Source organism: Scleropages formosus, chromosome 9, assembly GCF_900964775.1.
Source record: "Scleropages formosus chromosome 9, fSclFor1.1, whole genome shotgun sequence".
Lineage (NCBI taxonomy): Eukaryota > Metazoa > Chordata > Actinopteri > Osteoglossiformes > Osteoglossidae > Scleropages > Scleropages formosus.
The window spans coordinates 17,786,140-17,797,962 of NC_041814.1; the positions used below are offsets into that span (position 1 = coordinate 17,786,140).

The window sequence follows — 11,823 nt, forward strand, 5'->3', positions numbered from 1 at the left end:
AGCCAGACTGGGACCTCATGAAACTATTTTCCCTCCAAAAACAAGTCTGTGTACGTATTGTCTCTTGCACAGGTCATCTACTCAGGGAGTGTCTTTTGACATCCCTTTTGATGAAGAAAACACTATGGAGCCACCTACGACAACTGGACGAGAGATGACCAGGTCTGTTAGTACAGATGGCTTGGGTTTCAAGGTCCAGTACATGCCTAGGAGCGTGAAAAGAAATCTCTCATTCCAGCCCGTGGATGGGCTAAGCAGGACAGTGGGCATTGAGGAAGAGGAAGGGTGTCCAGCAATGCTGGCTGGTGCTCACCCTGAGAGGCAGTCAAGAATGTTTCACCCCAGGAACCTACAAGGCCTCCCCAATGGGCAAGCACTGGATGAGCACGGCAATCCTGTAGCCACCCCCAGCATGGAGGAGGCCTTGAAAATCATTCACTCTTCTGAAAAGCCACAAAGCAGCAATGATGGCTTCTTTCTTCACAGTCAGGATAGGGGAGCTTTGGGTTCAAAGGGAAGAGCAGACGACGGTGACCTAGACTCCATGTCAGAGTCAAAGGGAGCAATGAGCACAGATACGACGGAGGTTGACACTGGGATCCATGTGCGGACGGAGGACATTCAGGAGACCCTGGACGAGGACTCATCTCTGAAGGACTACACAGGGAGTATGGATCTGGACATGGACCATGACTATGAGCTGAGAGCCAGCCGCCAAGATACACCCAGCCCCAGCCCCAGCCTGACCAGTGGGAAGTCCCCAGTGGGCAGCACCACTTCCACCAGCTCTGGTGTCAAAATGACGAGCTTTGCTGAACAGAAGTTTAAGAAGCTGAACCACTTTGAGGGAAAAAGTAGTGGAAGCAGCTCCCAGAAGACCACGCCCGAGGGCTCCGAGCTTAGCATTCCACACATGGTCTCCTGGGCCACCACTCCTGAGGCAAGTCCCATTCACCAGTCACCCAAGGACCCCACTCAGATCATGGCATCTGAGATGGTGCAGTTAAGGATGAAGCTAGAGGAAAAACGGCGAGCCATTGAAGCCCAGAAGAAGAAAGTTGAAGCTGCCTTTACACGACACCGACAGAGAATGGGCAGGACAGCATTCCTCACTGTGGTGAAGAAGAAGGAGGACGGTACCTCACCACTCAAAGAGGAAGCTGCAGAATTAGAGGAGAGACAGCCCAGCAAAGCAGCTGATGACAGCAACTTACGGCCTGGGAAGTACAGAACGGACACACCCGACGGAGCAGAGCAAGGCCAGGCAAGATGGCAGAAATCTCCCAATGAGGAGAGCATTGGAGAGGCAGATCTCCTCGAGTACACCAGGTCCATTGAGAAACTCAACGCTTCACTCAGCCTTCTGCAGGCAGAAATGCAACGGCTAGCGCAGCAGCAGGAGCTCATCATGCAGATGAGGGAGCAGCAGTCATGGGTTGTCTCCCCACCTCAGCCGTCACCACAGAAGCAGGTGCGAGAGCTTCGCAATGCTGCACGTTCCTCTGGGTCTTTGTCTCCAGCAGACTCTCCTCGCAGCACCCACCGATCCCCTACCAGCATCAAGAAAAAGTCGGCCTCCTTCCACTCAAAGACTCCAAGGACGCAAAGGCCCAGTGAACTGAAGATCACCCCCTTCAACCGGGTCCTCACTGTGCCGCAGTCGGTGGACAGCCTCCCACGTCTGAGGAGGTTCTCCCCAAGCCAGTCTCAGGTCAGCTCCTTCTCCTGCCTAGGAGATGACACCAAGCCCCCTCCCGAGGCTGAGGCCACAGAGAAAGATACAGCACCAGAAATCAAACTCCCACCATCAACGTCCAATTCCCCTACAAAGAGTGTGAGCTCAGAGCCTCTGACCTCTCCTGTAAAACAGCCTCAACCCAAGGAAGTAGAAGAAAGTGCCAAGGAAGTAAGTGCAAAGGAGGTGGTGATGAAGGAGCAGGAGGAAATCAAGCCCATAGAATCCATGGTGTCAGAGGTTTTGTCACAGCCCATCAAAGAGACCTTTACAGTCACCTCCTCTGCAAGTCCTGCTGATGTCCCTGGCCAAAGTACCAGGAACTTAATAGAGGTGCCATTGTCTGTGCTTAAGCCTCTGGAAGGACAGATGCTGGAGGAGGCTAGAGGAGAAGGAAGTGGTGATTTCTATGATGATGACCAGAAGATGTGCTGTGGGTTCTTCTTTAAGGTGAGAATCCAACATTCGTTCATTAATTGATTGACTGATTGTGGTTATGAATTAATTTTTTTTTTTTTTAAAACCTCATTGCTTTAGCAAAGAGAAGGTTTGAACACTGAAAAAAAGCAAGCATTTTCATCTTATATCCTCTATTTTGGTGTTTTACCTCAAAGGGCAGGAATTATGTTTTCTTTATGTTAAATGTTTAATATAATACTCTGGCTCCTCATCTTACAAGCATAATTGTGATCACATATCTGTTTGTAATATGACTTTGTTCAAAACTCACTTAGCAGTAAGGCACAACCAATAGAAGCTTAATAACAAAGATATCCCTTAAATCCTTCAATCCTTTAGTCCAGCTGCCTTGAAACAGAAACTAAAATGATGATAAAAATGTTTGGTCTCCAAAAACTGCTTTTTGGTGATGGTTGTGTAAATACGAGTTACTTGTGCTCCGAACGAGACATTTTAGAAAATAAATCCGTGAAGAAAATGCAGTTTTAAACTAGAAAAATGTTAATATCTCAAGAAAATTCATAACTTGACCTTTCCTCACACATGGTGCTAGTGTATCTGCAACCCAACAGCCAAGTGCATTATTTATTTTCATGACCATTTAAATTCTCAAAGCTTTATATTTTATTTTGGGAAACACTAGGTTTCCGCTATCTGCAAACATGAAAAAGTGTGTAATTGTGTATGTAGGTCAAGGGGGAAGGAGGTCAGTTCCCTGAGTCTGCATGGTTAATCTGAACAGTTTACTCTAGATTTAGGTCAGAACAGCATCTTGCTCTGTGGATGTGGTGACATGTTTAAATTTTGCATTTATATACTGTGTGTGTGTGTGTGTGTGTGTGTGTGTGTGTGTGTGTGTGTGCGCATTTTCACGCATGCGTGTATGTATTATATGCTGCTTGAATAGATAGCCATATATGCGACATGGTTGCGCAATGAGTAGCTCTGGCTTCCTTACAGTACCTGGGTGATGCGAGAGAATGTGAGTTCGATCGCCGCTCAGTCTGTGTGGTTTGCATGTTCTCCCTGTTTCTGCATGGATGTATTCAGGTTTCCTCTCACTTTCCAAAGACATGCAGTTCAGGTTCATTGGTCACACTAAATTACCTGTAATGGGTGAGTTAGTGGTGCATGTATGGTTACCCTGTGATGGACTGGGGTCCCACCCAGGGTGTACCCACCCTCAGTATTGCACACAGTGCTCCCAGGATAGGCTTGATTGGGACAAGCACTTAGTGAAAATGGATGGGGAGATATATATATGTGTGTGTGTGTGTGTGTGTGTGTGTGTGTGTGTGTGTGTGTGTGTGTGTATACTGTATATATTTATTTATATATATAATACACACACACACACAGTCATTCTCTGAGATAAACTGCAGTTCATTAGATACCTGTAACAATATGCTTTCTAATGAATTTGTAATTTTAAATAAGTTTAAAAAAAAAAAAAAAAAAAAAAAACTTAGCTGTGCTCAAGAATTTCCATCTGAAAGAACTTGGATGGATTTTGTGGGAAAGACCAGGCTTTTTTAGTGGTTGGGGAGGCCCTGGAGGTCACTGTGACATGTTCTCTTTAGGATGACATGAAGGGTGAGGATGACATGGCAATGAAGCGGGCGATGCTGTTGGAAAAGAGGATGAGGAGGGAGAAGGAGTTACAGCAGAGGAAGCAGCAGCTGGAGGCGGAGATGGAACAGAAGAAGGAGGAGGCACGGTGAGTTCCCCTCCTAAACCATCCTCAGGAGGATGTTTGAATTGGTCTTCTGCCTTTGTGTACAAAACAATAATTTGGAAAGAAGGAGGAAGTATGACAGGTTCCGAGTCATCGTTCTATCTTCTCAGTACAATGAGAGAACAGTTCCTTTAGGAAAATGACTGTCTTCGTTATACCTGTCCTTTTAATGAGCCCCCAAAGGCCAAGCTTTGCTCATCTCTCATGCGGTCTCTAAGGATGAAAGCAGAGGAGGAGCGGCAGAAGAAAGAGGAGGAAAAGGCACGCAGGGAGTTTATCAAACAGGAGTATCTCAGGAGGAAGCAGCTCAAGCTGATGGAGGACATGGACACGGTCATTAAGCCCCGTCCCCTGGGTGCTAAGCAGAAGAAGCCCCGCCCCAAGTCTATTCACAGAGACAGCATGGAGTCCCCCAAGACACCAGCCAGGGCGGCGGCAGGTAGCTCTCACCTCCCACTTTCCCCTGCCCCCTGGTGGCTGCGTACTTTGAACCACTTGCAACCCTTGCGCTGCATCTCTCTCGGTCCTGCAATGTCTCCTGGGATGATTGGGTCTCGGGCCATTGCACACCCTGAATGCATGCAGTTGTGTATTCCTACACATCTTCATTAATCTGCGCACCCCCTTTACTAATCTGTCTGGCTTCAGAAAATCTATTCCTCTTCTATTCTTCTTGAACTTTGCTTATTTAAGCCCCTTAATGAAAAGGATTCTGCTTGATCCTCAGATTTCCTTTGATTTTAAAGTCCAGATCCATTGCAATTGTATTTATGGAACTTAGTTTGCATAGATTATCAGTAATTGGAAGATAATCAAAGTGTAGAGTTACCTCAAATGATCATTTTAATTTTTATTCAATCAAACCTTTTGTCTGGATGGATCCTTCTGTTCAAATTAATACAGGGGGAAAACTGTTCCATGAAAAAAGAAAAATGGATTTTCCCCAGTTTGCACAGGGGTGTTCAAAGCTCAGCAACCAGATGTGTCATCATTTGTGTGACTGTTTGTGTTGTACCAAATTTGTGTCCCACATCCAGGTTCACGACCCCGTGTTTTTTCAGTCTCCAGCCTCTCTCTGGCGTCACTGAATCTGGGAGACAATGACAGCGTTCAGTCCGACAAGCGGACCCCAAGGTGAGATTGATACCTGCAATCCGTGTTCCCTGTGCACAACCCATCCAGATGGACTTAGAAGAGTATAGTAAAACTAAAATGGTAAAAGCATTCTAATATGTTCCTAAAAACTTGTACGTAATATTTATGAGGCTGTGACCTAATGTTAATTATCATTTCTCTCAGTTTTATGCTTTAACCGTTAATGCAAAGCAGCACATTGTTAAATGTCCTGTTCTCCACTTGCTTTCTCTTTGTCTCCTTTGTATGCATTTTCTCCTTGCTTTCGGAAATGATTAGAAGCAATAACTTAGGCTCTGCCAACCTATACTTCTTTCTGAATTCTGCAAAAGTGAAAAAATCCAGGTTGGTCTACTTAGCTTGATTCCTCATTGCGCTGTTGCTGCTGCTGCTGTTGCTCACAGGTTGAGTCAGTAAAGCAACATTTTGTGAGACAGAATTTAGGCTTAGTCTCTGGAAACCTGAAAAGCACAACAGTGGAAAAATATGGAGAGTGGTGTCTCATTCTGGTATTTTGCTAATTTCATAGATCTTCAGTGGGAATTATGTTGATTGTTTGCACAGATTTTCAGCTATTGATCTTTAGCTATAATTATACTTACATTTAAATTTATTCATTTAGCAGACGTTTTTCTCCAAGGTGACATACATCTCATAGAAAAAATACGAGTGCATTACAACAATAGAAAGAGACTTGGATACAGACGCATGATTTTAAAGCACAGTTAATTTATCGCATTCCACCAAATAAATCAATATACATCACACAACTAGCTGCATAAAGGTTTATCCATTTTTCAACCATTATAATCACAAAATTATTGAACATAAACATTTACATGTTTATCATGCACTTAGATCATTGAAGAACTGAGTCAGAAAGGGGTGTTTTAAGACCCTCCTTAAAATGGTACCTTCTTAATAGTACCTTTTTATTTTATTTATTTATTTTTATTATATACAATTCTTTTAACAATGTCCAGGTATTTATTAATTTATTTGATCATAATACACAAGGCAAATTTTATCATTATTCCCTAAATCAAAGGCTGTTGCTTTAAAATTAAATAGTTGCTTTAATAATATTCGTTAAATTGAGTTTTTTGTTAATGTTTTGTCAGCTTTTGGAGTACCTATTGTCTCATCACTGATGGAAGGGTCTGTTTAATTAAAGTATACTTTTAGACATTTCAGCAACAGTGAGATCAAAATCCTGACTGCCTATACATGTACACGATGACCTTTGATAATTAATACCATTTGTGCTCCAGCTAGAGACCTCACATGCAAATTCCTCCCAGTACCTGACAGTCCTTTTGGCAAATCCTTTTGCATCTGCTGTTTTGTGTTTGTGTCACACAGCTCAACCACTGCCTTTGCTTGTCGCTGCAATGTAGCCACTGGTTCTGTGTATTACACGGATCGGTCAGGTGTACTGTCCATAGAAGAAACCACCTGAATCCAGCTTCAGTGCACATGCTTGCTTTCAGACACGTAGCATGCAGTCACGGAAATTCATGATTTATTGGAAGATAATGATCAGACTTTTTAATGTGGTGTTGGTGTATGTATGCGTTGTTGTTCTGTGGCTCACTGTTGCTGATTTGTATGGACCGGTTTAACTTTTCAATAATAAACGAAGAACAGGCAAAGGTCTCTGAGCAACTTTTGTGTCTTTGCCTCCTGCCTCCATCTCAAGGCCTGACTCCGCTGACGGGTTTTTGTCTCCCTGTCGATCGGGGAGCCGCAATGGAGACAAGGACTGGGAAAACGCCTCCACAACCTCATCAGTGGCTTCTAATACAGAGTACACAGGTGAGAGAATGCAGTATTTATAATACTCCCCTTGCGTCTGGACATAAACCCAGGTTGAACTGGACAATGAAAAATATTTCAAGCCGAAGCAGCCAAAATATCGGAGAATTCCATCTTGCATTATTTCTATTTATGTTACATTTACATTTATTCATTTAGCAGACTCTACATCGCACAGGCAATATAATGTGTGCATTACATCAACAGAAAGAGAGACTTAGGTGCAGACACGTGATTCTATGTTCTGGCATAACAGCCTAACAGGAACAAAAGAACAAACTCTGATTTCTGTAAAGGACCACTCTGCTCTATCAAAACTCAACAAATGCATTGAGACATGTTGAATTATGCTTTCAGCAGACTGTTGACAGATTATATGCTGTATAAATACAGGTTTTACCCTAAGGGTCCTCTGATTTTCTACACAGGCCCCAAGCTGTACAAAGAGCCAAGTGCCAAGTCCAATAAGTATATCATCCAAAATGCTCTGACTCATTGCTGTTTGGCTGGGAAAGTGAATGAAGGTCAGAAGAACAAGATATTAGAGGTAAGGGGGGATCTCACTGATTTAATCATGTATGGGCTAAATCTATAAACCACAATGAGCAGTATTATCTACTGTTTCCTTCCTCATTAACACAATGGACCTTCATCCTGGCTGTTGTGATTTTATTTCTTGAGATGTCTACATTAAAAATAATAGGAATGCAGTGCGTGTTAAGGCATATTTTTGTCTTCCGCTGACTAAGGAGACTTAAAGAGTCAGTAGACGTTAGCATTTACATTTATTCATTTAGTTGTCACTTTTCTCCAAAGCAACTTAGTGTTATGGTCACAATTATTTACCTATTTGTAGAGCTGGGTAATTTTACTGGAGCAATTGAGGGTAAGTACCTTGCTCAAGGGTACTACAGCCAGAGGTGGGGATCAAACCTGCAACCTTTGGAGCCAAAGGCAGTAGCTCTAAGCACTACGCTACCGCCTGTCCCCCTATAATACCGCCTGTTAGCATTAGTTTACACATGCAGGAATACACTCTTTTTTCGGCACTATGATTTACTTTAGCTGCAAAATGAAAATGTCAGTTGCTAATGCTCCTCAAATTGTCAGTTTGTTTTATCGTACTAAGTAGTGTTTTGTTCAGGTGCTAGCAGTAGGCCAAAACTCTTCTTAATATAAGTTCAACAATATTGGCTCTGAATTTAGAATTGCAGGCACAGATGGTTTTGTGGTAGGTCTCCAAAGGCTGTAAACAGTGTGAAAATCTGCTTTACAGAGTTGTTGAACTTATTTTTGAATTCGCTGACTTTTTTCCTGCAGGAAATGGAAAAATCAGAGGCCAACAACTTCCTGATCCTATTCCGGGATTCGGGCTGTCAGTTTCGTTCCCTGTACACGTACTGCCCTGAGACAGAGGAGATCACCAAACTGACCGGCATTGGGCCCAAAAGCATCACACACAAGATGATCGAGGGGCTGTATAAGTACAACTCAGACAGGAAGCAGTTCAGCCAAATCCCAGCCAAAACCATGTCGGCCAGTGTTGACGCCATCACTATCCACAGCCACCTCTGGCAAACCAAGAAGCCAGGAACACCCAAAAAAGTATTGCCTGCCAAGTCCTAGTACAGCGCACCTTTTCTTCTAAAACCAGAACAATTACATTCACTTTACACTCCACTGCATCTGTGAGGATTTGGCACCTGTTTAACAACATTTTTTGTGTTTTCCTCCGTATCGATTCCCTTCTTCACTTTAAACTGGACACAGAGAACTGTACTGAACTTATGCACAACTGGAATGTAAAACATTATTTAAGAACTATAAAAGGATGTCTGTTTAGTACAAGGGATTGCTGACTCTTGGGTTACTGTATTATAGTATATGTGTGTGTCGGTGGTTTTCTGTGTGCCAAAAGAATGGAATGGGTGTCGTGATGTTTCTAATTGGTACACCAAGCACTGAATGGCGTTCATCTGTAAAGGGTAGATTTATATCTTTGTTAATGCGTGGCCTTATGTTTGTTCTTTTTGAATGTGGCCCTCACAGGCATTTAACTTATTCAACAAGATGATTTTGTATACAGTTCAAGCTTCTTTGTAGTTTTTTTCATGTCATTTGAACAGTATCTGCAAGTTTGAACAGCCAAGTTTTGGGAAATGATGTTACTGCTCTTACTGAGTTGACCAGAATTTGGGTAATCAGGGTACCAATACTTTGAATAAGTTTGCAAGGTTTAGTAATAAATGTTAGCTTGCAGGGAAGTGTAAGTCTTGTGTTTTGTTTATCTGCGTTTCTGAATTACATTCGGCTGATTGTGCTTCACTGCAGCTTTCGAGGGTAAAGGCTGGTACAGAATAGTTTTGCATTCAAACCGTAATGACCACAAAGGACAAAATATTTCACTAACACCAGAAAAACAAAGTAGTTGCCCCAGCATTAGAAAAGTACAAAAATCACGAATGCATAGTTTCCAACTATGGCCAAAGGCTAAAATCTTTACTAATATCGTCAATAATCCCAAAGTAATGTGCAGCCTCTAATTCAGATTCCATTTAGATATATTATTTAGTACCTTAATTTAATTTTGGAAAACCGTGCAACAATACTTGCAGGTAAAAATTTTTTTTTTCCCTTTGCTTTTCATGTCAAGTAGTGTAACTCAGATTATAATATATTCTGATTATTTTACTTCTTCAGGGTAGTATTTATCAAATGTATTTTTATTTGATCAGTAAATATGAAAATAATTCTTTAAATATTATTCATAAATTGTTTTATTTTTCATTTGTCATATTTTTATTTTTATTTCTGAAGGCTTTGGTATGTACAGTTTTTGTGTATCCAGAGTTACTGTTTTTTATTGCATGGTCTTCCAGAAAAATGTACATGTGGATTCTGAATTACAGCAATGATGCTTCTGAACTGAAATACCTTACACTGGTACAGACACAGAGACAGTTTAATCAGAAATATATTCATTAATCCTTGTTTTCTTTCTACTAATAGTGTTCACCTTCCAAAATATTATGTTTAAGCTGTTTTTATATTTGTATTATTGCTACTCACATGTATATACAGGTGAATTGTGTTTTATTATATTTTGTTATTGTAAATATGACAACATAACTGATTACCTTGAATATCTGGTAAACCTTTATCGAGCACCTCCATTTTCATCTTGTCATATTTCCAAAAGAATGATTATGTTAAGTAAAAGGGTTGGCCCTTTCCATACTTTCTGTGTATGCAGTGCAAAGATACATTGTAAAATAAAAACCAGATTTTTTTAATTATGATATTGAATGGGCCTCTAGCACTATGCCTAAGGATGTCATAAACTGTCAATAGGACACTATCTACATGTAAATCAAAGTACTGTACAAACACAGTAAGTGAGTTCATAGGCTAGTTAAACAAAATCACACAAGTTTTCAGCTGCCGTTTAATTTTCGCAAAAAATAAACTTCCTGACACTTTTTTAATATATCATTTTAAGGGAACTGATTCAGCAGGTGTTAAGACGGATACATTGAATCAAACAACTTTTTTCCACTCTTTGAAGAGCGTTACTTTCTTATGAACTGACTATTATTAAGTGCAAACATTAAGTATTTCTATGTAAAAATTAAGTGACATTCCGGTACTCATTGTCTGAAGGCATCAACTTGAGACATTCTTATTTGCACAGTTTTGTATTGTGGTAAAGGCAGTTCTCTAGTCCTGAAACGTACACTATTCAACAATCTTTGCAGTCTGCCTGTAGCACTACACACACTCAGTATGTTCATCTGGAGTATATTTATAGAGTTGCCATACAAGCCGTTTTGTGTGTTTCTGAATGAGAACATAAGTACAGTTGCGGTGACTATGGTTGTAGTAAAGCCTTTTGGGTTTTGAAGTTTAGAAAAGATGTTGTAGGAAGGCTGATATATTTGTTTTATTTGGCTGTTTAAAGCCAAGACTGATAGTTATTTAACTGTAAATGAAACTCGTTGAGGATTTTCTAGTGTTTTTGTGAGCCTGTCTGTCCACCATGAAGCTTTGCTTCCATTTTTTCAGACGCTGTGCTGTCATACATTGTCAACATATTGCTGAAATAGCTTGTTTTTTATTTTCATTTTTGCATTAAATAAAGTTAAGCATGGCCTCAAAATGTCTTGTATTTTTATAACTGCAAAGCGCAAATTGTGCTTTTCAGGAACAGTCTGCTGCATAACAAATTAATGCAATTCCGAATACAGGTGGTTGGTATCCTAAAATTCGCAAAATGAGCCATCAACTCTACCTTAGCAATTATGTACAGTGGTAATAATAGTGAACCCTGAAGCAAAAAGGTTTTAAAGTAGCGAAAAATGTTGAAAAGGCAAAATTCAAATGAACATTACATGAAACACATGAAAACTTGGAAGGCAATATCATAACAAATGACTGTAATTTTACTTTGTTATTAGAGTAAATGATAATTTACTAAGGAAATGATCATTTCTAAATAGCATAATTTGTAGCAATTGGTAATGTACAAATAGCTCAGGAAAAAGATCAACATTAAAAAATCTGAATCTATTGACTCATTTATTTCAGTTACTGCTTGCCCTAATGTAGGGTCACACTGGACTGGAGCCTATCCTAGAAGCACAGGGCATGAGCCAGGGTACACCCTGGACAAGCCACCAGTCCATCACAGGACAGTCACATGTTTGCACACTAGGGGCAATTTTAGAGACACCAGCTCACCTGAAGCACATGTGAACACAAAGAGAACATATCACATCCATAGAGACTGATCTGGGTTCAAAACCACTGTGTAGGAGCTGTGAGGCACCAGTGCTGCCTGGTGTACCAACCATGCTGCAAAGAGAGGGCAAAATAAAAAAAGTAGATAATAAAAAGATAAAGTGATAGAAAAATGTGAGCATGCAAATGTGTTATGTATAAACAATTT

At 40.9% G+C, this 11,823-nt stretch overlaps 1 protein-coding gene across 5 annotated transcripts in view; it reads left to right on the plus strand.

Annotated features, from left to right (window-relative positions):
* The window catches only part of camsap2a (calmodulin regulated spectrin-associated protein family, member 2a), a 48,146-nt gene extending 38,572 nt beyond the window's left edge, over positions 1-9,574 (plus strand). For 2 of the 5 annotated variants that reach the window (XM_018754145.2, XM_018754148.2), the window contains 7 exons: positions 73-2,185; positions 3,775-3,911; positions 4,148-4,368; positions 4,991-5,063; positions 6,763-6,878; positions 7,307-7,425; positions 8,199-9,574. In XM_018754145.2, coding sequence (XP_018609661.2) covers positions 73-2,185; positions 3,775-3,911; positions 4,148-4,368; positions 4,991-5,063; positions 6,763-6,878; positions 7,307-7,425; positions 8,199-8,504 — 3,085 coding nt within the window. In that variant the 3' untranslated portion in view covers positions 8,505-9,574. Of the gene's footprint in view, positions 1-72; positions 2,186-3,774; positions 3,912-4,147; positions 4,369-4,966; positions 5,064-6,762; positions 6,879-7,306; positions 7,426-8,198 lie in introns of all 5 variants that reach the window. The other 3 variants (XM_018754146.2, XM_018754147.2, XM_018754144.2) reach the window with 2 other exon arrangements.
* The last annotated feature ends 2,249 nt before the right edge of the window (positions 9,575-11,823 follow it).